This window comes from Condylura cristata, unplaced genomic scaffold, assembly GCF_000260355.1.
Source record: "Condylura cristata isolate star-nosed mole 26May11 unplaced genomic scaffold, ConCri1.0 scaffold00032, whole genome shotgun sequence".
NCBI classification, from domain to species: domain Eukaryota; kingdom Metazoa; phylum Chordata; class Mammalia; order Eulipotyphla; family Talpidae; genus Condylura; species Condylura cristata.
Genome location: NW_004567133.1, coordinates 12,355,452 through 12,376,994, shown reverse-complemented (window position 1 = coordinate 12,376,994; position 21,543 = coordinate 12,355,452). Strand labels below are relative to the sequence as shown.

Here is a 21,543-nt window from a genome sequence, read left to right as displayed (position 1 = left end):
TTTCTTTTTAAATTTTAACTTATTTATTCTTAAAAACTGGGGTGTGGCCCAGAGGTGTAGGGGGGATGTGAAAGGATTCACCAGAGACAGAATGGGGAGCAGAACAGGTGAATCTACTGAAATATACTGCTGAGCAGCAGGCGAGACAGGAGAGTCTGCTGTGCTCTCTTGCGCCATGTGGGTCAGCTCCCTGGCTGGGGATCAAACTGGTGCTGCAGTGGCTGGCAACAGCTTCATAGTGCTGAGACTTAACCCCTGTGCCACCAGGGAAGCTCCACAAACATTTCTTGATGGTTTTCTGTGTTTCAATAAAGTTACCTTCTCCAGCCTACCTACAATGAATCCTGCCCCTAACTGTGAGCTATAAGCTGTGGCCCTGGGGAAGTTGTAGTCTATATGTTTTTTCTCCAAGTGTACACATTTTGAGTTTGCTGTTTATATACCTTTTACCGGTATAACTATATTATTTCCTTGTTATGGTCACATGTTAAGATTTTAGCAGTGAGGCTCTTAGATGTCTTTAGATCCAGCTGCTTCCTTTTACAAATGTAGAAACTGAGGCTTGGAGTGGTTGAGCCAGGCAGGCTTAGGAAACTCTGTGAATCCAGTCTGCCTGCAGTGTATGGCCATGTCTTCAAAGAACGGCTTAATAGTAATCCAGACTGCTTTTGCTGAGTCTGTACTCTGCCAGCTGCTTAACAGGCATGAATAGGACTCCCTGTGCCACCATCAAGGTCACCGGCTCTTTTTACTCTTCAAGAAATGAAACCTCAGAAGGTTACGGGACTCGTGCGAGGTGGCACAGTATTTGGAAGACCCAGACATTTGAACACCGCATGAGTCCAAGTTTGTATCTGGGCATGCTCAGGGTGCAAGAGTTTTAGAGAGTTCTTGAGTAAATTGTGTTGATACTGTTTTTGTCCTTAGAATGAAAAGAGAAAATTAGAAGTTTCCGTCATCTGCTGTTAATTCAGCTCCCTGGCCCTTACCCCCGAACAGAAGTGGCACTCAGAAATAGTATGCTGACAAGGACCTACTAACAGCAACATTTGAAAATTTCTTTTAGACCCAGAAACAACAGAGAGACAGCCACTAAAATGAGCTGTAAAACACTGAAAAATAGACTGTTGGGGTCAACTTTAGATGACTTTAACCTGAAAGCTGTCAAATCATATTTAGGGACACGTTGTCTTATTCCTCTGTCCCCAATGCCTGATGTCAAGCAGTGTGTAGTATGGCAGGACCTCAGCACATGCGCACTGACTTGGAATGTGTGCAAGGTACAGTTCTTACCTGTGTGACTTCCTTGTTTCCTTACTCTAGGCACGTGGTAAGATTTTAGCGGTGAGGCTTTTAGGTGTCATCCGACCCAACTGCTTCCTTTTACAAATGTAGAAACTTGAGATATTATGACTGCTCTAATTCCCTTCCTTTCCAGATAAAGCTGTATACCAAGCATGGGACTTTGAAATACCAGACAGACTGTGCCCCTAACAATGGTTACTTTATGATCCCCTTGTATGATAAGGTAAGAAGAAAGGTACTTTATTCATGTACATTAGTCTTTTACTATGGGGCGTAGTTGGTGTGCCCACAGGGCCAACCGCACCAGCCGGGAGGATGGCCTTTCCCTGTGGGGGCAGATGCTTGCCTGCTTTGTAAGTTGCACCCGGCATAGGACGGTGCTGGCCAAATTCCAGCATCACGGCTTAGAAGCTGACTTGACTGCATATAGTGGTTCCCCATTGTTTCCACTGGCAATGCCTGGAGACACCCCTGGTGGTCACTGTTGCGGGAGAGAGTTCTGCAGGCCCCTGGCGAGTAGAGACCAGAAATGGAGCCCCAGTCTGGTCACACTGTGTAGCACAGCCAAAGTGCCAAGGGCGAGAAAACGTGATCTGCCAGAGTCTGGACTTGCAGGCAACCTGGAAAGTCGCTGAAAACATCTTACAAACAGTGTAAGAATGTAGGAGCCTTGGAGCAAAACAGTGAGATTTTCAGAAGTATAGATTTCATCCTCTGCCCCCACCCCGTGCAGATCCCTTTGTGTGACAGCCCCTAATAGAAGCTGTGGTGTGTGTCCTGACATTGCTTTCTTGAGATCTGGGGTAACACAGGCACCGTGACTGTCCACACTCCTCCCCCTGCCCGTGGCCACACGTTAACACGGATCAGTATGTGCCCACCCAACTTCCTCACGTTCCACCTTTTTACTTGGAAAAAATAGATTTGCCAGAGCTATGAAGACGGTCCATGTACACAGTTTTCATGTTGACTTTTTGGTTATAATTGGAATCAAGCGATAGGAATGACTGTAATTTGTTTTCCCTGTGCATAAGTTCTCGGCACTCTCTCAACACCAGCATCTGCAGACCTGCCGCCTGCCTGTAGTGGCTGCTGAGCAAGTCCCTGGGGGCCATGGTGCTGTGTGCTGAACTGCCACTCTGGTGACAGGCTTTCCCCCCGGTTTACAGCTCCTGTTACCACCACCAACTGCACACACACTTGAACTTGTATGTGTGTGCATGGTAGGATTGGTTTCCAGAGATTAACTAGCTGGATCTTGACTTTTTTTTCGATTATTACTAATATCAGCCTCATGAAGCCAGTGTAAAGGAGTAAAGTCTAGTTTTGAGAAATGACTGTTTCCTAAAGAGACCTGCTGTCCTGGGGCATGTGAAGGCCTAATCCGAGACTCAGTAATAGGTGTTTGGTATCAGAAGACAGTGAGTAGGGCTGAGTGCAGTGCCTGGCCCCTTGGACTGGGTTTTATCTGGAACTTTCTGCTGTTCAGTTTCTGGTGTTCAGCTTACCCCACCTGAAGGGGAACAGAGATTCCTCAACCACTTACAGGAGACAGCTTACACCTAGAATTCTCTTCGTGTCTAAACGCTCAATTAAATGATAGCACTGACTTACACTAACCTAGCAGAAGCGTCATCAGTTCTCATTCCTTTATATTTTCCCCTCTTAGGGAGATTTCATTCTGAAGATCGAGCCTCCTCTAGGGTGGAGTTTCGGTAAGTTAACTGATAACTAGATGAGACGTACTGTGTAAAGGATAAAATTAGGTGCTGGCCGTTGTATTCAGGGTTCCTTTGTAGTGCAGCAGAGGCCCGCCCTCACCCCTTCCTTCATCACTTCGGAGTCAGTTGGACTGGATTTACCTTCGATCTACCGTAAGGCCTCCTATGTCAACCTTAGACTTGGCATGTTTTCCTTCTGTAGTTTAAGTGGCGGCAGAATGGGCTGTAGAGGTCAGGAGAGGAAACTTTGCTCCTATCTGAGGGTGGCGTCTTTCTTAGGCCCCTCGGTGGTGTCTAGTGAGTTAATTGCAGCACTTAAACATGGTGAGATTTGACTGCTTCTAGAGCAGAGGTTCTGGCAGCCTTGGGCTTTATCAGCTCTGTGACAACTTGGGACATGTTACTCCCCCGGGCTGGCCTCCCCCACAGGCAGCCAGGAGAGCTTAGTCCCTGCCGAACAGGCTGTGGGAGGATTAGTGGGTCCATGCATTTATGTGTGCAGAGTGACTGGCCTATCATTAACAGTTAATCGGGAAATGTTTGAAAGTAGGCCTTCTGTGCCCACACAGACAAAGCTCAAAACTCTGCTGAGATAACTGCATTTTAGAAAAGTTGGAGAGCTGGGATTGAGATCAGAAGAGAGTCTTCTGCCTTGACTTGGTGTTTTTGGAGAGGAGAGATTCTAGGTATTTCTGTCGCGTGCATTGTATGAGCCCTGTAGCCTGGGGAGAGGAGCGGGTGCCCTAGTTGTTCCATCTGTTTGCTGGTGAGCTAAGAAAGAATTCAAGCCCTGCCCCTGGCTAGTCCATTCCAGAAAGCTGGAGGGGAGTCAAAGCCAACTGATAGTTAGAGCAGCGGCGACAGTCCAGGAGACTGTTCGTTTAGCCCCCACCCTCCTGTCATGGCTTTTTCTTTTGATAAGCTTTTTTGAAGAATTGTACTTCCAGAACAGTGTGCTCAGCCTAAGGGTGGCACTTTGATGAATTTTCACAAGGTGCACAGCAGCCAGATAATGAGCAGACTTTTGCCAGTACCCAGAGAAACCCCAGGCCAGCACCCCACCCCACAGGGGACCGCCACCCTGACCTTCTAAAATTGTGGGTGGGTTTGTCTGTCTTGGATGTTATATAAATGGAATCCTGAAGGTACATTTTTGTCTGGCTCTGCGTGCATAGCTCTGGTTAGCTTACTTGGTGTAATAGATGTTCACTCCTTTGAATGCTGACAGACACTTGGGCTGGCCACGGGGAAGAGTGCCTGTGGGTATTCTTGCCGTATCTTTTGGTGCAGGCGTCTCTGCTTTTCCGCTGAGTGGCTGCTAAGTGTTCAGTTGCTGGACAACAGAATTTTTCTCTGTTTAGCTCTGGCAGATGTTGCCAACCATCCACATACAAGGTCCAGCAACTTCTGCTGTCCCGAGAACAGGTTCCAGCTGCTCCAGCCCTCCCCCATGCTGCGTATGGTGGGTGTTTTCATTTCACTCGTGCTGGTGGGGACGTGGTGGTCTCTTGTGGTTTGGATCTGCATTTCCCCGGTGCTCAGGAGACTTGCCAGTTTTCCATTTGTTTATTGGCCATTTCGATACTGTCTTCTGCAGGGTGCATGTTTAAGTCTTTTGTTCATTTTTCTAGGTAGCTTCCCATGTGCGCTGTGTATGCTTCATTTTACCTGAAATTCTCTTGATGTTTCCATTTTTTTCTGTACCTAAAACTCCACATTCCTCTTCATCTTTAAAACCCTCAACTCTAACCCCTGCATCATTAATAATGATGCACCATCCCTTCCCTTCAGTTTTGTTTTTTTTTTTCCCAAACAATTGGTTGCTAGTATTGGAAGGAGGTGGTGCGTAAGATCCAGCTTTCCGGAATGTTGGATGCCCTGGTGACACTGGCCTGTGTGGCTGTCGTGGGATGGCTTTATCATCCCCTCATGGCCTTCTGCTTACCTCTTGCCTGTGTGCTTCCTATGGGCCTTGGTGTCTGTTCCTGGCCTCATGCAGCCAAAGCTGTGCACGTCGTCAGGATGAGCCAGACTTTGGGGGTTGAATTGGAGCTCTGTCACTCACGAGCTCTGTGGCTGTGGGAGATCTCTTCATTTTACTCTGTCTCTGTTTACCCCTCATGAAATAACTGACCCTTTAAGATAGTTGTGAGAATGAACGCACTTAGCTGGGGGCCCAGCCTGTGGTAGACATTCACTAAATACAGCCGCTTGACAGAACTCAACCGAAAGACTATAAAACGTATAGTCTTTGTATGTCCTTCTCTAAACATTGGTTCCTCTGGGGAGGAAACTGGCTGGGTGTCCAGCATCAGGGTACAAGGGAGACTTTTGCCTGCATGCCTCTTTGTGCCTTGGGGCCACGCCAGTGGAGAGCGCTCAACCAATAAATAAAACCAAACAGAACCAATCAACGTGTCTTAGCTAGACGGTATCCCAGAACTAAGCTTGCTCTTGCTTCTTGTTCCCTTTCCTCCCATCCCCACTCGCTCCTCAGAGCCTACCAACGTGGAGCTGTATGTGGATGGCGTCAGTGACATCTGCACAAAAGGCGGAGACATCAACTTTGTGTTCACCGGTTTCTCTGTGAATGGAAAGGTTTGGCTCTGGAACTTTATTTGTCACGTTTGCATGCTACATCTTCTCTTACTTTTAAAAAGCAGGACTTTTTAATCTGGGGCTTTGAGTCCAAGATCAACTTCACAGGAGCTCGATGGAACTGCATGCAAAATGTGGGGGATGTTTCAGGGGTCAGGTCTGGGTAGAGGCTGTTTTTGTGTATAAATACCAGGGGTGACCTGGGCATTTCCCCCCCCCCCCATCCAGTGCCAAGGTTGAGGGGTACCAATTTCCTGGCTCCCTTTCCTGGTGGTGGGTTTCTTCTGAACCTTGGGCCCTGGATCCTGGCTTTATGTGTGGCTTTCTTGGTAGTGATGAGGAGTGAGGGCATTATTTCCTTTCTTAGTAGTTCACAAGATAGTGATGCCTCTTTAACTAATGGTGTCACAAGATAGTGATGCCTCTTTAACTAATGGTGTCAAAATAACAGTGTTTGTTATTTTGCCCTCTCCCTCCCTCCCCAGGCAGGGAATCTGTGATTTCTCTCACCTTTTCAAAGGATTCTATGCCTAAAGTAGGTTGTAAGATCCATGTGGGGAAAGAGCAGGATGGACAGAGTGATGGAGAAGAGAACCTTTCCCTGGGCCCAGTCCAACTTCCTTCTTGTGGCAGGTTCTCAGCAAAGGGCAGCCCCTGGGTCCTGCAGGAGTCCAAGTGTCGCTGAGGAACACGGGGACCGAAGCCAAGATCCAGTCCACAGTCACCCAGCCTGGTGGAAAGTGAGTGATGCCTATGTTGCCTGGGCTGTGAGGGCAGTGAAAGGGGGAGCTTTGGTGTTAGGGAGACCGGGGTTCATATCTTGATTCAGCATCTTAGCTTTGAACAAGTTCATGCCCCTCAGCCTCAAGTGCATGGGCTGTAAAATGGGAGTCACTTCAGCCATGTACCTAATTTCGATGGGGCAGGTAAACACAAGGTAACGCCCATATGGCATGTGATGTAGGCCCAGTACATAGGAGGCTTTAGCTGGCGGCTGAACAGTCAGGCTCTGGGGGGCAGCCAGTCCAGGTTTGAATCCTGACTCCCCCATTTGCTAGGTGTTTGACCTAAGTGTTTGCATGTCATCTCTAGGTCTGTTTTCTTGTTTATAAATGAATATAATCTCAGCACCTAGCTCCCAAGGTTGTTACAAACATTAAATTAATACTATTTCAAACTACCTGGTACTGGAAATTTGCTCAATTTATGTTAGCTCCATTATGACTTTTGAGTCATTCATCAAATATATGTTGTAGTTGGAGCTGATGACTAATTGACCTCACTGAATCAGATTTAAAGCAGTTGTTTACTGCATTTATATGATAGAATTGTAAATGTTAACAGATGCATCAAGATTAATACAGGATAGTTGTACCTGATGATTTTGAAAACATTCAGATTATTACTAGCTGCTTCAACATATAAAAATAAACTGCAAAGTAGAAGTTTTTACATGATTAGTCTGTTGTTAGTCATCTGATTTTTAAGTGATTGTTGAAATACTTCATTTTGAGATAACATTTTCTTCACTTAGTTGATGTCTCTCTAACCCTGTTCTGCAGAAGGAACACAGCACTTTCTTGTTCTCTAGGGCAGCAGTTTGCTATTGACCTAGTTGGGAAAAGTGACTGGAACTTTCTGACTCTCATGTGCATTCACTGAAACGGTGATAGTCATGTGCAGAAACAGAATACTATGAGCATGAAACAGAAGCTAAATCTTAGGCCAAAATCCAATAATCATTCAATTTTATTATAGCAAGGTGGTTTCCAAACCCTATCTAGTTATTAGAGTCAATTTTATTATAGATACAATAAAATAACATAAAAAAAGGAAACCAAATGCTTTTTCATGTTACTGGAATCTTCCCTCTAATTGTCTAGTGCTTTGCAAATTAATGTACTAAAAGTGTCAGACACTGGTGGTAACATTTCCAACCTCAGCTCATCTCACTGCTGTTGCTTTGCCTATAGCCACTCAAGTGTTTTTCCTCAGCCACTGTTTTCTGTCACAGTTGCTTTGCATGAGAGCTCAGGATGACCTTGTATTTATTTCTGGACAGAGGGATCCATTGTGTAGGGGCATTGATGGCATATCACCAGCATCATCTCGATCATGTTGAACCAGTGTCAGCCCATCAGACCTGGTCTTTGTTCCTCATACATAGCCCCTGCCTTCCCCTGTTTTGCACACACCTCCCTTTTCTTGCCTTACCCATGCCTGTCATCTCTGTCAAAATTTGAATATTCTATGACTCGTCCCTGCTAAACTACAGTCACTGGTTTCTAAACCAGAAATCCTCAGGATGAAGGGAAACCCAGCCCTCCTGTGTGTCAGCACAGGGAACCTCTCCCCACACACAGCAAAGCTCCCTGCTCTCCGCTGTGAACCTGTGCCGTGAGGGGTTAGGGTCCATGACACACGCAGGACGGAGCAGTGTCCCACTTGTGACAATTCCAAATTATTCTCCTTGTGTCCAGTGTTTTTTTTATACAATTAAAAACCTTTGGTTTGTTGGAGAAAAGTTAAGTGGTATTTTTATTTCTTAGGTTTGCATTTTTTAAAGTTCTTCCTGGAGATTATGAAATCCTTGCGAGTCACCCAACTTGGGCATTGAAAGAGGTGAGCTTTTCTTTTGTTATCTGTAGCTGTACCAACAACATGCTGGTTTGGGGCTTTCAGGATGTAAAATGAATTTATGGTTTTTCTGGAAGTAGATGAAAAAGCAGTTGTGCTGCTGATTCATTTGGTGATGTTATAAGAGAAAACTTTGCTCACCGAGGCAGATATTACTTACGTTGGTTTCAATTTTAGTTGACAATATTGTCTTCCTGCTGTGACGCTGGTCTGTTTTAACATTAGCTATTTTTGGCTAAATCAACGCTAGAAAAACCTTTTTAGCTGTATTTGCTGTTCTCTTTTAAGTCTGAAACAGCAATCTATAAATACACTAACAGTCTAGTAACTTGTACCTGTGCCAGGGAGAGTGTGCAGAATGTTTACTGCAGCTTTGTTTGCGAGAGCAAAGTATGAAAAACAGCCTTGTCCACTCAGAGGAGCGCGGATCATAGTTTCAACACACGACTGAGGGTGACTTACATCAGTGGGACTACATGGGGAGCTTAAAAGTGGAAAGAGAAGGCAGGTAGCTGAAGGATGAGGAAGATGTTTATATAGCGATTAAAAACACTCCTGAATGTATAGATAAATCATATCGAAAAGCGAGAAGGTCGTGCTGTGATGGCGGCTGCCATGTCTTCCTGGTGCCCACGTCAGCCGAGCGGGGGAGGGGTGTCTTTCTACTCTCATTTCCTCAGCTCGTTAGAATTCAAGTAGGTGTTCTTCGAACTACTCTTTGTGTATGAAATAGTTTATAATAAAAGTTCAGAACAGGAAGAAACATACTAGGTGAAGTTGTGTAATAACAAATGGATTAAAGAAAAGACACTTTGACGTGAGCATTTCTTTAGTTTTGAGGCCCTATCACCATTGCATAAAGAAGCATCTGGATTAGAATCTCAATATTACAGGTTTTATGCATTTATGATTGATACAGGTATAGTAGATCCATGCCAAGATGTAGCTGAACACTATGACTTCAGGTTTTCAGGGTTTTAATAAATATCTGAAACCCAGTGGTTCACACACATGATAAATTGAAAAATTTTAAGGCTTACATTGTTTGCTAATTGAAAGCACCAAGGAATTTGAAATTATAAATACAAAATTTCAAAGGAAAACAGGTTGTTCAAAGTCAGGCTACTGATTCCTCTTTGAGGACAGTTACTGGAAGTGATCGTGAGGGGGATTTTAGAGGTGCTGGTTCCATTCTGGTTTTGGGGGCTGGTTACACAGCATGTTCAGCTCGTGAACATCCCCCACTGTGCTTTCGAATACGTGCACTTCCTCTGTGCAAGCTGTCCTTTCGCAAACACTTTTAAAATACATGCGTGTTTAACATTAAGCACGGGGGGAAGGGAAGCATGCCCATTTCAGAAACTGGAATACTTAGAAGAGGAGTCAAAGGGAATGAGGACATGTGGGAAATGTGGCAGGGACATGTCACCCGGTAGCTGACGTCACTGGCGCCGCGTTCTGCCCTGTCTTCCCTCCACTCGATTTTGTGCCTTAAAAGCAGTGTGGTCCTGCCACACGTGCGGGTTCCCGCGCTGCTTCCTTCCGGTGAGCCTGAGCAGGCCCTCGTGTCGTACACTCTGCGCTGTGTGTTTCCCTGGAAGTCAGAGTGTGTTTTCATAGGCGAGCACCACCGTCCGGGTGACCAACTCCAACGCCAATGCTGCCGGGCCCCTCATAGTAGCTGGCTACAACGTGTCTGGCTCTGTCCGCAGTGATGGGGAACCCATGAAAGGGGTGAAGTTCCTTCTTTTTTCTTCTTTGGTGACCAAAGAGGTAAGCAAAGGAAGATGGTGGGTGGGAGCTGGCCAAGAAGGGGACTCCAGACACAGCATATGCCGTTGGGAATGCAGGTCAGGCTTGCTCTGTCTCAGCGTTCGAGGCCATGGTGCGTCTCCGCTGACTCAGCGGGAGTGTCTGCACTGGGACCGGTGGAGTTGAGTGGGACACGTACAGGCTTTGAGTCAGTTAGGCCCAGGCTGAGATGATCCCACTGCCTCTGACGAGCAAGCCCATCACTTCCTTCCTGAGCAACCTTTTCTGGTTCTTGGGGACCCACAGCCATGTTTTCCAGAAGACTGTCTGTTTTTTTTTTAAGATTTATTTATTTGTACATACAGAACTGGGGTTACAGGCCAGAGGCTCAGGGGCGGTGAGAGGCTTCAACAGAGACAGAGTGGGGAGCAGAACAGGCAGATTGGTGAAGTACACTGCTGAGGGGAGCAGCGGGTGGGTCAGGAGAGGTCTGCCGCGCCATGTGGTCACCTCCGGAGCAGGCGTGGCTCGAACTCATGCGGAAGTGGCTTTAGCTTCTCAGTGCTGTGCTTTAACCTGCTGCTCCACCAGGGAGGGCCCAAGACTGTCTTTTTTTTTTTTTTTAAAGATTTATTTATTTATTCGTACAGAACTGGGGTACACGACAGAGATGTGGAGGGTGATAGGATTCACCAGAGACAGAGTGGAGAGCAGAACAGACAGATCGATGAAGCACACTGCTGAGGGGAGCAGCGGGTGGGCCAGGAGAGGTCTGCCACGCCATGTGGTCACCTCCGGAGCAGGCGTGGCTCGAACTCATGCGGAAGTGGCTTTAGCTTCTCAGTGCTGTGCTTTAACCTGCTGCGCCACCAGGGAGGTGTTTGACCTCTAGTATGTCCCAGATCTCAGGAGTATGTGTTTTGTATCATAAAACTTGGAAAGGTTCTCCTGCAGTGGGGAAGTAGGAAGGTAAGGAGGGTCGAGAGGAGAGTAACGTGGGTTTTCCTCCTGGCCTAGGATGTCCCGGGCTGCAGCGTCGCACCTGTGCCCGGCTTCCAGCCCCACGATGAGAGTCTCGTCTACCTATGCCACGTGGTCTCCAGGGAAGATGGCTCGTTCTCCTTCTATTCCTTGCCGAGTGGAGGCTACACCGTGGTGGGTGGAGCATGTTCCCTTCCTCTCTGTGTTTAAGATTCTTATGTCACAGTCGGTGCCACTGGGTACTGACGGGAGAAATGGCTGACTAGCAGTTTCGTGAGCGTTTTATTTATTTATTTTTTAACATGTGTAAATCTTTTTTTTTTTTTAAATTGTAATTTCTGTATTTATCCTGATACAGAAAAATTGCTTCTACTTGATATTTATTTCAGGCATCTCTTGGAAAGAGAGGTATTTCATTAGGCAGCAAGGGTTACAGAAAAGATACTATTTTGTCTGTCTTTATTTATATATATATATATATATATATAGGTATATGTATATACTTTTTTTATATATCATTCTTCATTTTGTACATTTTTAATCTCAGTTGTAATCTCCGTGGACATTCCACCACCAGTTCACCCCTGTGCCATCACCATAGTCCTGTGTTGGGAACATTTTATTTAGTAGTTACTTAAGACAAGATTCCGACCCTTCACTAATAGCTACAAAAAAGTGCTGGCCTTTTTAAAATCAGGAGTAGCTATGAGTAACAGTCTCTGTTGGTTCCTTAAATCCCTTGAGGCCCTTTGTGGGCTGTGGATGAATTATTGGTGTTGAGGGTCAAATATGATTTTATTGGCTTTTAGTGGTGAACAGACTCTTCCTTCCAGATTCCCTTCTATAGAGGGGAGAGGATTACCTTTGACGTTGCTCCTTCCCGACTTGACTTTACAGTGGAACATGACAGCCTGAAAATTGAGGTAAGCCTTCCCTATCCTCTGGGGGACAGGTGTTCCAGTTCCCACCCCTGCACACATGCAGACATGCTTGAGAAAGAATCAGAATTTTATCTGCATGGACTGTTGGGACAAACGGAATCTCAGACTGTCTTTCAGTTTAGCCTGGGATAGCCTAAAAACCTTCCTGTCTCACATAAGTTGTTTATGCTAGGGAATTGGAACCCTAGTTACAGTTTCTTCATTTAATGAAATGTTTATTGAGTGTTATATGCTAGAGTTGGGCATACAGCAGTGCCCAGAAGAGACAGACTCCTGTTCTCGTGGGATGTCAGTTGAAATGGCAGAAGGGAGACAAGATACTAATTTAACGTCAGTAAATTAGAAAATTATGTTAGAGTAAAGAAGGAAAGGAGATTGCGCTATTTCAGGGTTGAGAGGTTTGCAGTCTTACTCAGAAAGTTCTTCTGAGTTGACATTTGAGCCGGAATCTGAGAAGAGACAGTGAACTTGTCTGACAACTATGGGAAGAGTGTTTAAGACAAAGAATGGCAGGTGCAAAGGTCCTGAGGCAGTGTGCCTAAGGGCTTGGGAGAGCCCAAGACACCAGAGTTTCTGGAATGGAGAGAGGAGGGAAGAGAGCTGTGACAGGCAGGGTGGGCCACCCCACGTGAGAACTGGCACCCCTCGGGGTAAGGTTCCGAGTGGAGGCGAGGTGTGATCCCTCTGGCCGTCATGTTGAGAAGAGCATGCTGAGCAAGGTGTACCAGAGCGCAAGCGCAGTGCTGGTTGGAGGCTGTGGCGGTAAACCACGGGAGAGCTGACGGTGCTTGCACCTCGGTGGCAGGAGTGGGTGGGAGGGAGATGGCTTGATAACCCCCCTGGGCCGTAAAATCGATGGCAAATCTGTTTTTCACCACATTTAGGTCTTTAATTACAGAAGTAGAAAGTGATTACTATAGAAGATTTGCTAGATAGAGCAAATCCCAAAAGGAAATTATAGTCTTTCATAAATGGACCACCCAGTGTTAGAGTTATTGAAAAAATTAGATTTTAATCGTTTTCTTTTAATGTTACGTTGCAAGTGCTGTGTTACAGTCGCCTAGATGGTAGGAGCTGGCTGAGGTCACGTGCTCAGTGGGCCTCGGGCTCTGCTCTCTGCATTCGGGAAAGCATTTGACTACTGTGCTCCATAGTGGAGCAGAGGGTGAGGAGACGAAACCCTTGCTTCCTTCAAGGCTCAACCAGAAAAGGGTGGGCAGGTGAGAGGGAAAGACTTCAGGGCCTGATCAAGTGCAGGTGGGGAGACAGGAGCCTGGGACTTCAGGGGCAGTTTGGAAGCTGCACGTGGCCAGGAACTCTTATCCTTTACTGTTCCTGACGTGACCTGGTGCTGACTGGTCGCCTGTGCCTAACAAGTGTTGTTAGCGCATGTGGGAACTAATAAATGGGTAAACCGCTTCCTAGGAAGACCAAGAAGGGCTTGAGGGAAAAAATACCTTTTAAATGCGGTTGCATGGATGCGTTCATTCATTCATTTATTCATTCATTCATTGGGTCACCGGATATGTGCCGGGGAGGAGCCAGGTGGTGACAGACAAACAAGTCCCTGCTTCCCAGGACCTTGCCTTCTGATGGGCAGTAGGCAGACTGTGAGGGTTTGGGTATGGGGAGCTTGATCTGGCTAGTAACAGGTTTGTGGGATGGACAGTGACTGACTGGGCGGCAGGGGCCACTGAGTCAGGGAAAGCTTCTTAGAGGTGGCAGATTGACCTGGAACCTGAAAGATGAGAGGGAGCGGCCTTCTCCCAGGTCTTTCTCAGATATGGGAGAAGATCCAGGTGAGTGAGCCCGAGGTGTCAAGACTCCACAATGAAGAAGCGTGTGGCATTTGCGTGTGTCCCCTTGAGGACCGAAGATCAAGGTGGCTGGAATGTGGCAGTGTGGAGCAGAGCCTGGCACTCAGGAACGAGGAGGCACAGGCTGCATGGTGCAGAGGAGCCGGTGCTCTGTGAGGAAGCGGGGTGGGAGGGGGGTGCGGGAGGTGGTAGTGGGGGCGCCGTAAGCAGGAGTTGGAAGAACTTGAAGTCAGGTTGCTGTGTGAGGAGACAGGAGGAGGCACGTGTGACCACAGGATTGATCAATGCTGCAGGTGTTGGGGGTACAAGGTGACTGTGGTTTGGGCTTGGGAGACTGGAGGATGGGTGACTTGTCAGAATGGGGGCCTTGGGGGAGGAGCCAGGCAGGGGCTAAGGGTGGGAGGCTCTGTCAGGTCCGACTCCCTCATCTTCAACCTGGGAATCTTAACTCAGTGTCTGATAGACACCGATGTGCTGGGACGCACTGCTGTGGGGGAGCCTGGCTGGCACGTGGTCCTGGGCGAGGACGTGGGCGGCTGTGCTGAGGGGGGACGAGGGCGGCACAGGGAACTTCTGGGCTCAAACACACAAGAACCTTCTTCCTGCTCTGTGTCTTCCAGCCGGTGTTCCACGTCATGGGGTTCTCTGTCACGGGGAGGGTCTTGAATGGACCCGAAGGAGAAGGTGTCCCAGAGGCCGTGGTCACCCTGAATAATCAGATCAAAGGTGGGCAGACACCGAGGGGCACCGCGGCTGCTTTTGATACCTGAGAAATAGGGAAAGGAAACCGGTTTTATGACTCAAAGGGAGGCCGGCTTTTTGTCTCGAGTGTTATTGTGCTTGGGGGTATACTGCGTTTGGCTAATTTTTTGTTTGTATTCTTCTTTTTCCAGTCAAAACAAAAGCTGATGGCTCCTTCCGTCTGGAGAACATTACAACAGGGACCTACACCATCCACGCTCAGAAAGAACACCTCTACTTTGAAACCATCACTATCAAGATCGCCCCAAACACACCTCAGCTGGCCGACATCATCGCCACAGGGTGAGTGCAGTCTGTGAGTGCCGGTGCTCCCGTCAGCAGAGGCAGAGAGCAGGTCCCTTTATGTGCTTCTGGAAGGGTCCACAGATGGTCTCACACCCTCAAGAAGTGCAGGCTGCCTTCTTAGAGAGATTAGTGTTAAGTCTTTCTTTGTTGTGTCTGTAGTTGGGTGCTTAAAGAAAATGAACTTACTTCAAAGTTAAAATTGGTGAAAGTCAGAAACATCCCTCCGGGCTGGTTTCCCTTCAGTGGGACCTTGCTTGGCTCATTTCTTGGGCTGAGAAGGTTTCTTGTAAGCTGCCTTGAGTCATGATCATGGTTGCTCCTGCACTGTTGTACTTGGGAATGTGAGGGGACACTCTTCAGTGGAATTTGTTTTATCATGATGTGATCCGTGATCCCATGGCATGTAAAAAGCCCACCCTAGAAGCAGACACCAGAACTTTCTCTCACCTGTGAGGAACCTCTGGCGTGGGCATGCTGCCAGCACCTCTGAGGCACGCCAGGGGCTTGCCAAACAGTAGCGTCAGTGGACAGAAGCAGTGCGGGAGAGGCGCCGTGAGCACAGGGGGCGCCTCAGTAGCCCCCATGTGAGCACAAAGTGCTGAGCAGGCAAAGGGCTGATCCCAGAGGCCTCCTCACACTGAGTGGGAAGATGGGCTGTCACTCTGCCCAGGGTGGGGCCAGCGAGTAGCAATGAGTGTAGACTACCCGGTAAGGTTTTTTAATTTCTTTGAGATACTCTGGTGGACGATGGCTTTGAAGGGGACAGAGCTGAAAACAGAGCTGACAAGGGCCTCTCTTGTAGGGAAGTTGAGGCGGGATGGGAAGGTACTTAGGGACCCCATCTGGGAGGCGGGATGGCTGTGGCTCGAGGAGCAGCTGTTCCGGGAACTTTGGCCACAGGGCCTGTGGGCCCACTAGGTGGCGCTCTCTGACAGTTGCTTAGATTGTTAAATCCCGAAGATCTTGTGGCTGGCAGGACTGGTAGAATTAGAATAATAGACTACAAATGGAATGCTGTGGCCTCAGGAGGACCTGGGCTGGTGGCCTCTAGGTCCTTCTTTAAGGTGGGACATTTGGGTCAAATAAGTATAGAGCCCTTTTGGTAAAATAAGTAATATTCCCTTTTGGACCAGATTAATACTTTTGCTATTTGATACTTTAATTCACTTCTACTCACTTTTTTTCTTTTCCTTCTTAAAAACTGTTTTTCCCAATTTAATTGAAAAATAACCTCTTGGACTTCTGTCCAAATGACTGTGAGCATATAATTATCTTGTGATGCACGAAAATGACTAACTTCTAACCATAATGAGTCCCTTGATGAGGGAGTTTACTGATACAAATCAATCTAAAGATTTAAATCTAGAGTCGTTAAAAGGGCTTTATTATACTAAATGCTCTCCTAATGGTTTTTGAGTTTATTTTTCTAAAGTAGACCAATACACATTTGGAGTTTGGGGTAACTGAATTCTTCACTTTAGTGGAGAGGTTGAACTGAAATCTATCTATTGGCTAAAATGTTTAACCAAAGATTAGATGCCAAAGTTCAACTTAGAGCAGAGAAAGTGACATTCCACCTGGCAGGACACAGATTCCCTCCCTGGCCTTCCGTCCTGAGAGTGTATAGTCGTGGGTGTGAGAACCAAGCACCTGTCCTTCCAGTTTACTTTTTAAAACTGGAGCCATTTGGGCTGCATGCCTCTCTTCATTGTGGTGAAGCTGGGCTTGGGGACGAGGGCTGGAAGTAGGCTGCATCCTCGGGCTGAAAAGCTCCTTTCCTGTTGTAATTGAGTTCTCTGTGTCTCGTTGCAGATTCAGTGTCTGTGGCCAGATATCAATCACCCGCTTCCCTGACACCGTCAAGCAGATGAGTAAATACAAAGTTGTCCTGTCGTCTCAAGACAAGGACAAGTCTTTGGTTACCGTAGAGACAGATGCTCATGGATCATTTTGTTTTAAAGCAAAACCAGGAGCCTACAAAGTCCAGGTATGATGGGTCTTTGTTCTGTTTAAACAGAAATTGAGAAATTTGAGAAAAAGCCATGTTTTCACTAATGAGGACATTCGCGGTTAGAGTTGGAGCATTTCCCTTCCTAGCCTTTGACTTTTGAGGTGTTTCCAGCCTGATGTCTCCCAGTGGGTAGAGCAGACAAGAGTCAGAAATGACAAAATGGGCCTCTCTCTCTTCTAGGCCTGGTGTTCACTAGGATGAGGTCAGGGGGCCTATGGTGCCTCCATTTCCTCAGGCCCCTGGCTGCTGCAGGACACCTGTGAGTCACAAAGGAGCCCCAAAAGCAGTTTGTTAATGACAGTGCAGCGACAGCTCATAGCTTCTGGGGCCTGAGGCCAAAATGAACGTCCTTTCCTTTTGGCATCGCCTCCTGGTTTCTCCAATCAGGCAGGCGGATAAGCAGGGAGGTCCTGGCCTGCGTCTCAGCACAAGGACGCAGCCTAAGCGCAGGTGGCTGGAGGGGAGAACCGAAGCAGAGGCTCACCCCCACCTTTGGGCCAGTGGCCCTGTCCTGGAGAGATGCCATCAGCGCCTCTCAGGCCTTCCTGCTGCCCCGCCTTGCGGACGAGCAAGTGAGGGGAGCCAGAGGACCAGAAAATTTCTCTCCGGGGTCCTTTCTGTGAGGCTGGGGAGGAGCACGGTGGTTTCCCTGCCACCATTGGCAGTGTGGTATTGGCTTGACACCTCCTTTACTAGTTAACCAGCTTCTTGCTAAGTCGACCATGTCAACAAGCCTTTGGAAGCCCTTTTGGAAGCATGATAAGGCCTTTACCAAGGAAGAGCAGGTCTAGCAGGGGATCCTCACCAGGGGTGAAACAGGTGACAGCACCCCTCCCAGCCCCCCTTGTTAGCTGCGAAAGGTGCACTAAAAGAAGACAGGAAGAAGGGTCGAGCCTGGATCCACTGCCAACCTGCCACAGAGTTACCTCACGGCCCCAGCTCACATTTCGAGTGGCCTCCAACCTGGAAAAGGCTCCGGGGTCCAGTATGGTCCCGCCCGTACATGGATGACCCAGGACAGCTCGCATGCCTCTGGAGAATTATGTGGGTCCTCTCCTTTGCACCCTGAAGCGTTGCTGCTGGTTCCTGTCTTGGTAGCAGTGTATGTTGTGTTTTGTTTTAACACAGGCAGTTTTGTGGATTTTTTTGTCATTATAAAACTAGGCCTAAGAATGAATCTCTTTCAAAATCTCTCTTGTGGGGCCCTCCCTGGAGACACAGCAAGTTAAAGCACAGTACTGCGAAGCTGGTGGCAGCCGCTTTGGTGCGAATTTGATCCCCACTCCAGAGGTGACCCACATGGTGCAGCAGATCTCCTGTCTCGCTTGCTGCTCCCCTCAGCAGTGAACTTTGTCATGTGCCTGGCTCCCCACTCTGACTATAGTGAATCCTCTCACCGCCCCTGCACCTGTGGCCTGTATCCCAGTTCTATATGCATAAATAAATAAATCTTTAAAAAAAACCTCTCTTGATGAAGGTTCTCGTGCTCTGCACGAGAGCAGGGAGCAGAAACCCTCATACAGCCGCTGATGCTGACGCTGCCCCATGTGTCTTGCAGGTGATGGTTCCTGAGGCCGAGACCAGAGCGGGGCTGACGCTGAAACCCCAGGCCTTCCCTCTGACTGTGTCTGACAGGCCTGTGATGGACGTGGCCTTTGCACAGTTTTTGGCATCCGTTTCTGGAAAAGTCTCTTGTTTGGGTAAGATGGCGATTAGAAGCAAGAACAGATAGTTGCAAAGTAGTAAGCAGCCAGTAGTGGAGTCTCAGCGAGCTTTTCCTTGCGGGGTGGCGGCACAGAGGCGGCAGAAACCGCTCCTGGGGGAGGTGGCTGAGAGGCTGTGCCACCGATAGCTCTGCCGCGGTGAGTTGCCGGACCTGTGCTCTTGCAGTGGTTCTGCTTTGGCTCCAGGACACAGGGGCTTCATTTGTTCCCCTTTAACTCTGAAAATAAGATGGAGTTAGGCCCAGGCTTCAGTCCTGTCACTCCCCTGCTACGAGACTGGAAGCATTTGCGCAGTTTTTTTTTTTTTTTTCTATAAAATGGGAAGAAGCTTCCTTCTCTCAGAGGGTTCTAGTGAGGCTGAGTGTCCGGAGGCCATGCTGCTGCACAGGTAGCAACTCAGACTCCCCTCAGACCACCTGGCTGGGGCCTCACTGTGTGGCCACGAGGGAATTCCTTGCCCCCATCTGCAATATGCTGATAGTTATCATGCCTGTCCCCAAGGTCACATGAGGGTCAGGGTTGGTGTGTGTAGCCCATCAAGCCCCAGGCCACATGGTCAGAGCCATGTGGATCCTTGCTGCTGGCGCTCTTACTTGATGCAGGGCCCATTGTGTGCTGGTACAAAGTGGGCATTCAGTCAAGCTGCATTGCCTCCCTCTTTCTTGGTTCCATTGATAGTCCACTGCTTTGTGCTTTCTAGTAAAGGGGGTCTCAGCATCGGTGCTTTGGTTCTTTGGTCCTGATGGCTTGCTTGGGGGGAGGCTTTTCAGAATGCTGTGGCACCTGTAAGATGCCCTCCTGGCATTGCCTGCGGGAGCTAGCTGGGCGCAAGCAGCTGGCAGGCTTGGGTGGGTGCGTGCTCTGAGTTCATGGGGGCTGTCTCAGGAGACCCTCCTGTCTGTCTGCAGATACCTGTGGCGACTTGCTGGTCACCCTGCAGTCCCTGAGCCGCCAGGGTGAGAAACGCAGCCTTCAGCTCTCTGGCAAGGTCAACTCAATGACTTTCACATTTGACAGCGTGCTCCCTGGAAAATACAAGAGTAAGTGCCAAATGTAGCGTCTCTTGTTCCTCACAAGCCTCCTGTCTTGCCAGACTCTCTGAAACCAGCTCCCAGATTGTTCCCCAACTGTCTACCTTCCCTTGCTTATCTCTCCCTCACCCCACCACCCTGAATGTGCACTGTCGTGCCGTGCCTGAAGGGAGAATAAGGGAGTGGGGGGTGGAGACAGGCTCTGGGCACTAACTGCCACACGATGCTCATTTGGGCCATTTTATTTCTAAATGGCAAGGAAGTGTGGAATATTACACAGGAGTGTTCCACCACCTAGCAGCTGTGTGTAAAACAAGTTAATAGCACCTTCTCGAGGCAGGCATGTCTAAGTGAAATACAGAGGGCGCCCTGGCAGGGCCTGCACAGCAGGAGGTCCCGGTGCGGCTGGTTCCCTGCCCCCTGGTCAAGCCACCTAGCGCCTGCCTGCGCTCTGCGCTGTGCTCACCGAGCTCGACCTGCAGCTGCTGGCAGTGGGTCACTGCTCCAGTCAGCTGCTTTCTTTTTGTTTTTTGTTTTTTTTTTTTCCTTTGGCCTGAGGATAACTGCCAGTGTTTTCTGAAGTTTATTTTTCCACAGCCACCTCCATTTATGTACAAAGGCCTGTGACTGGGTGTGCACTTCAAAGGCCATTGAATAGTCGTGACCCCGTGGGCTGCAACCAGTTGTAAGATTTATTCTCTGGCGTGTTACAGAGCAGTTTGCTCAGCCCTGGACATCTTACTCACAGCCTGACCTTTAGGCACAGTTGAATTTCTCTTTTGGTGATTTTAATGGCCATTGGTTTCGGTTTTCCTGTAGCAGTTACTTGTTCCAAGCGCTGCTGGCTGTGTGAATGTAGTGGGCCTGTACACACACACACGCACACACACAATTTTAAAAATTAGCCAGGCCACCACCTTCTTGGTGGTGTTTGGGTGGCGTGTCCGTGCCCACTTGCTCTCTGGTTGGGTGTCTCCCCAGTAAGCATCCTACATGAAGACTGGTGCTGGAAGAACAAGAGTCTGGAAGTGGAAGTCTTGGAGGACGACGTGTCCGCCGTTGAGTTCAGGCAGACGGGCTACATGCTGAGATGCTCCCTCTCTCACGCCATCACTCTGGTACGCCGGGCTGGGAGGGCTCTGTGGACGGACACTCGCCTTGGAAAGCGTATGGGATTAGCCAAGGATGTTGTAACCGCAGTCAGGCTTTCTTTTCTGCCCCTCCCCTCGCATGCCCGTGATGGAATGCTGTCAGGAAGATTTACAGTGGCCTTTACCTTTCTTCACTGGGAATGGCCTGTCCCCATCCCGGCCCCCCCGTACTCACTTCTCCTTTTGCTGGTCTGGGGAAGCCTTGGACAAGTTCACATCACAGTTCTGAGTCTGTTTTCTCCTGTACAGTCGGGATCCCGATAGCATTTCTCAGGGTTAGAGTGTTAGGTGAAGCCCTTAGGTATTTCAAGTCTCCTTGGTCTGCACTGCTTGGTGTGACTGACTACTTGATGTAGGCCCCAGGGGATTGACACTGATGTTTCAGTGCCTGTCAGCTGCCCCAACTGCTTAACTGCAAATGCTCAGCAGTAGTGTCCTAGGTGATGTGATTCACGTCCAGGCCGGAGTGAGTGGTAGACACGTAGCAAACAGTCTCCTTCCTTAAACCCTACAGTGGATCTCCATCTCCCTCAGGCTCAGATCCCTGTTCCTTGTGACAGCCAGTGAGGCCCTTCCCTAGCTGCCGCCTCACCCTCTGGGCCCTGGCACACTGGCCCATGCTCCTTCCCAACTCTGGGCACAGAACTCTGTGTCTTCCCCCCAGAATGCTTCCTTCACACCCACCTGCTAAAGAGGGGCTTGCCCTGAGACCAGCAGGTTAGAGACTCAGTGGTGACCCACTTATCCTGCTCCCTTGTTTATTTTCTTCAAGCCTCATTATTACTAATGTTTTTGTTGACCGCATTGACCTCCTGCCTTCCTGTATT

The 21,543-nt window shown here is 48.5% G+C and overlaps 1 protein-coding gene across 1 annotated transcript in view; it reads left to right on the top strand.

Annotated features, from left to right (window-relative positions):
• LOC101625657 (nodal modulator 1) overlaps nt 1-21,543 on the top strand; it is a 41,616-nt gene that overhangs the window by 2,000 nt on the left and 18,073 nt on the right. Inside the window, exons 2-15 of the mRNA XM_004692102.2 lie at nt 1,439-1,528; nt 2,975-3,020; nt 5,524-5,624; nt 6,258-6,364; nt 8,174-8,246; nt 9,882-10,034; nt 11,031-11,168; nt 11,828-11,917; nt 14,373-14,478; nt 14,646-14,796; nt 16,612-16,786; nt 18,369-18,510; nt 19,443-19,574; nt 20,547-20,683. Coding sequence (XP_004692159.1) covers nt 1,439-1,528; nt 2,975-3,020; nt 5,524-5,624; nt 6,258-6,364; nt 8,174-8,246; nt 9,882-10,034; nt 11,031-11,168; nt 11,828-11,917; nt 14,373-14,478; nt 14,646-14,796; nt 16,612-16,786; nt 18,369-18,510; nt 19,443-19,574; nt 20,547-20,683 — 1,641 coding nt within the window. The remainder of the gene's footprint in view (nt 1-1,438; nt 1,529-2,974; nt 3,021-5,523; nt 5,625-6,257; nt 6,365-8,173; nt 8,247-9,881; nt 10,035-11,030; nt 11,169-11,827; nt 11,918-14,372; nt 14,479-14,645; nt 14,797-16,611; nt 16,787-18,368; nt 18,511-19,442; nt 19,575-20,546; nt 20,684-21,543) is intronic.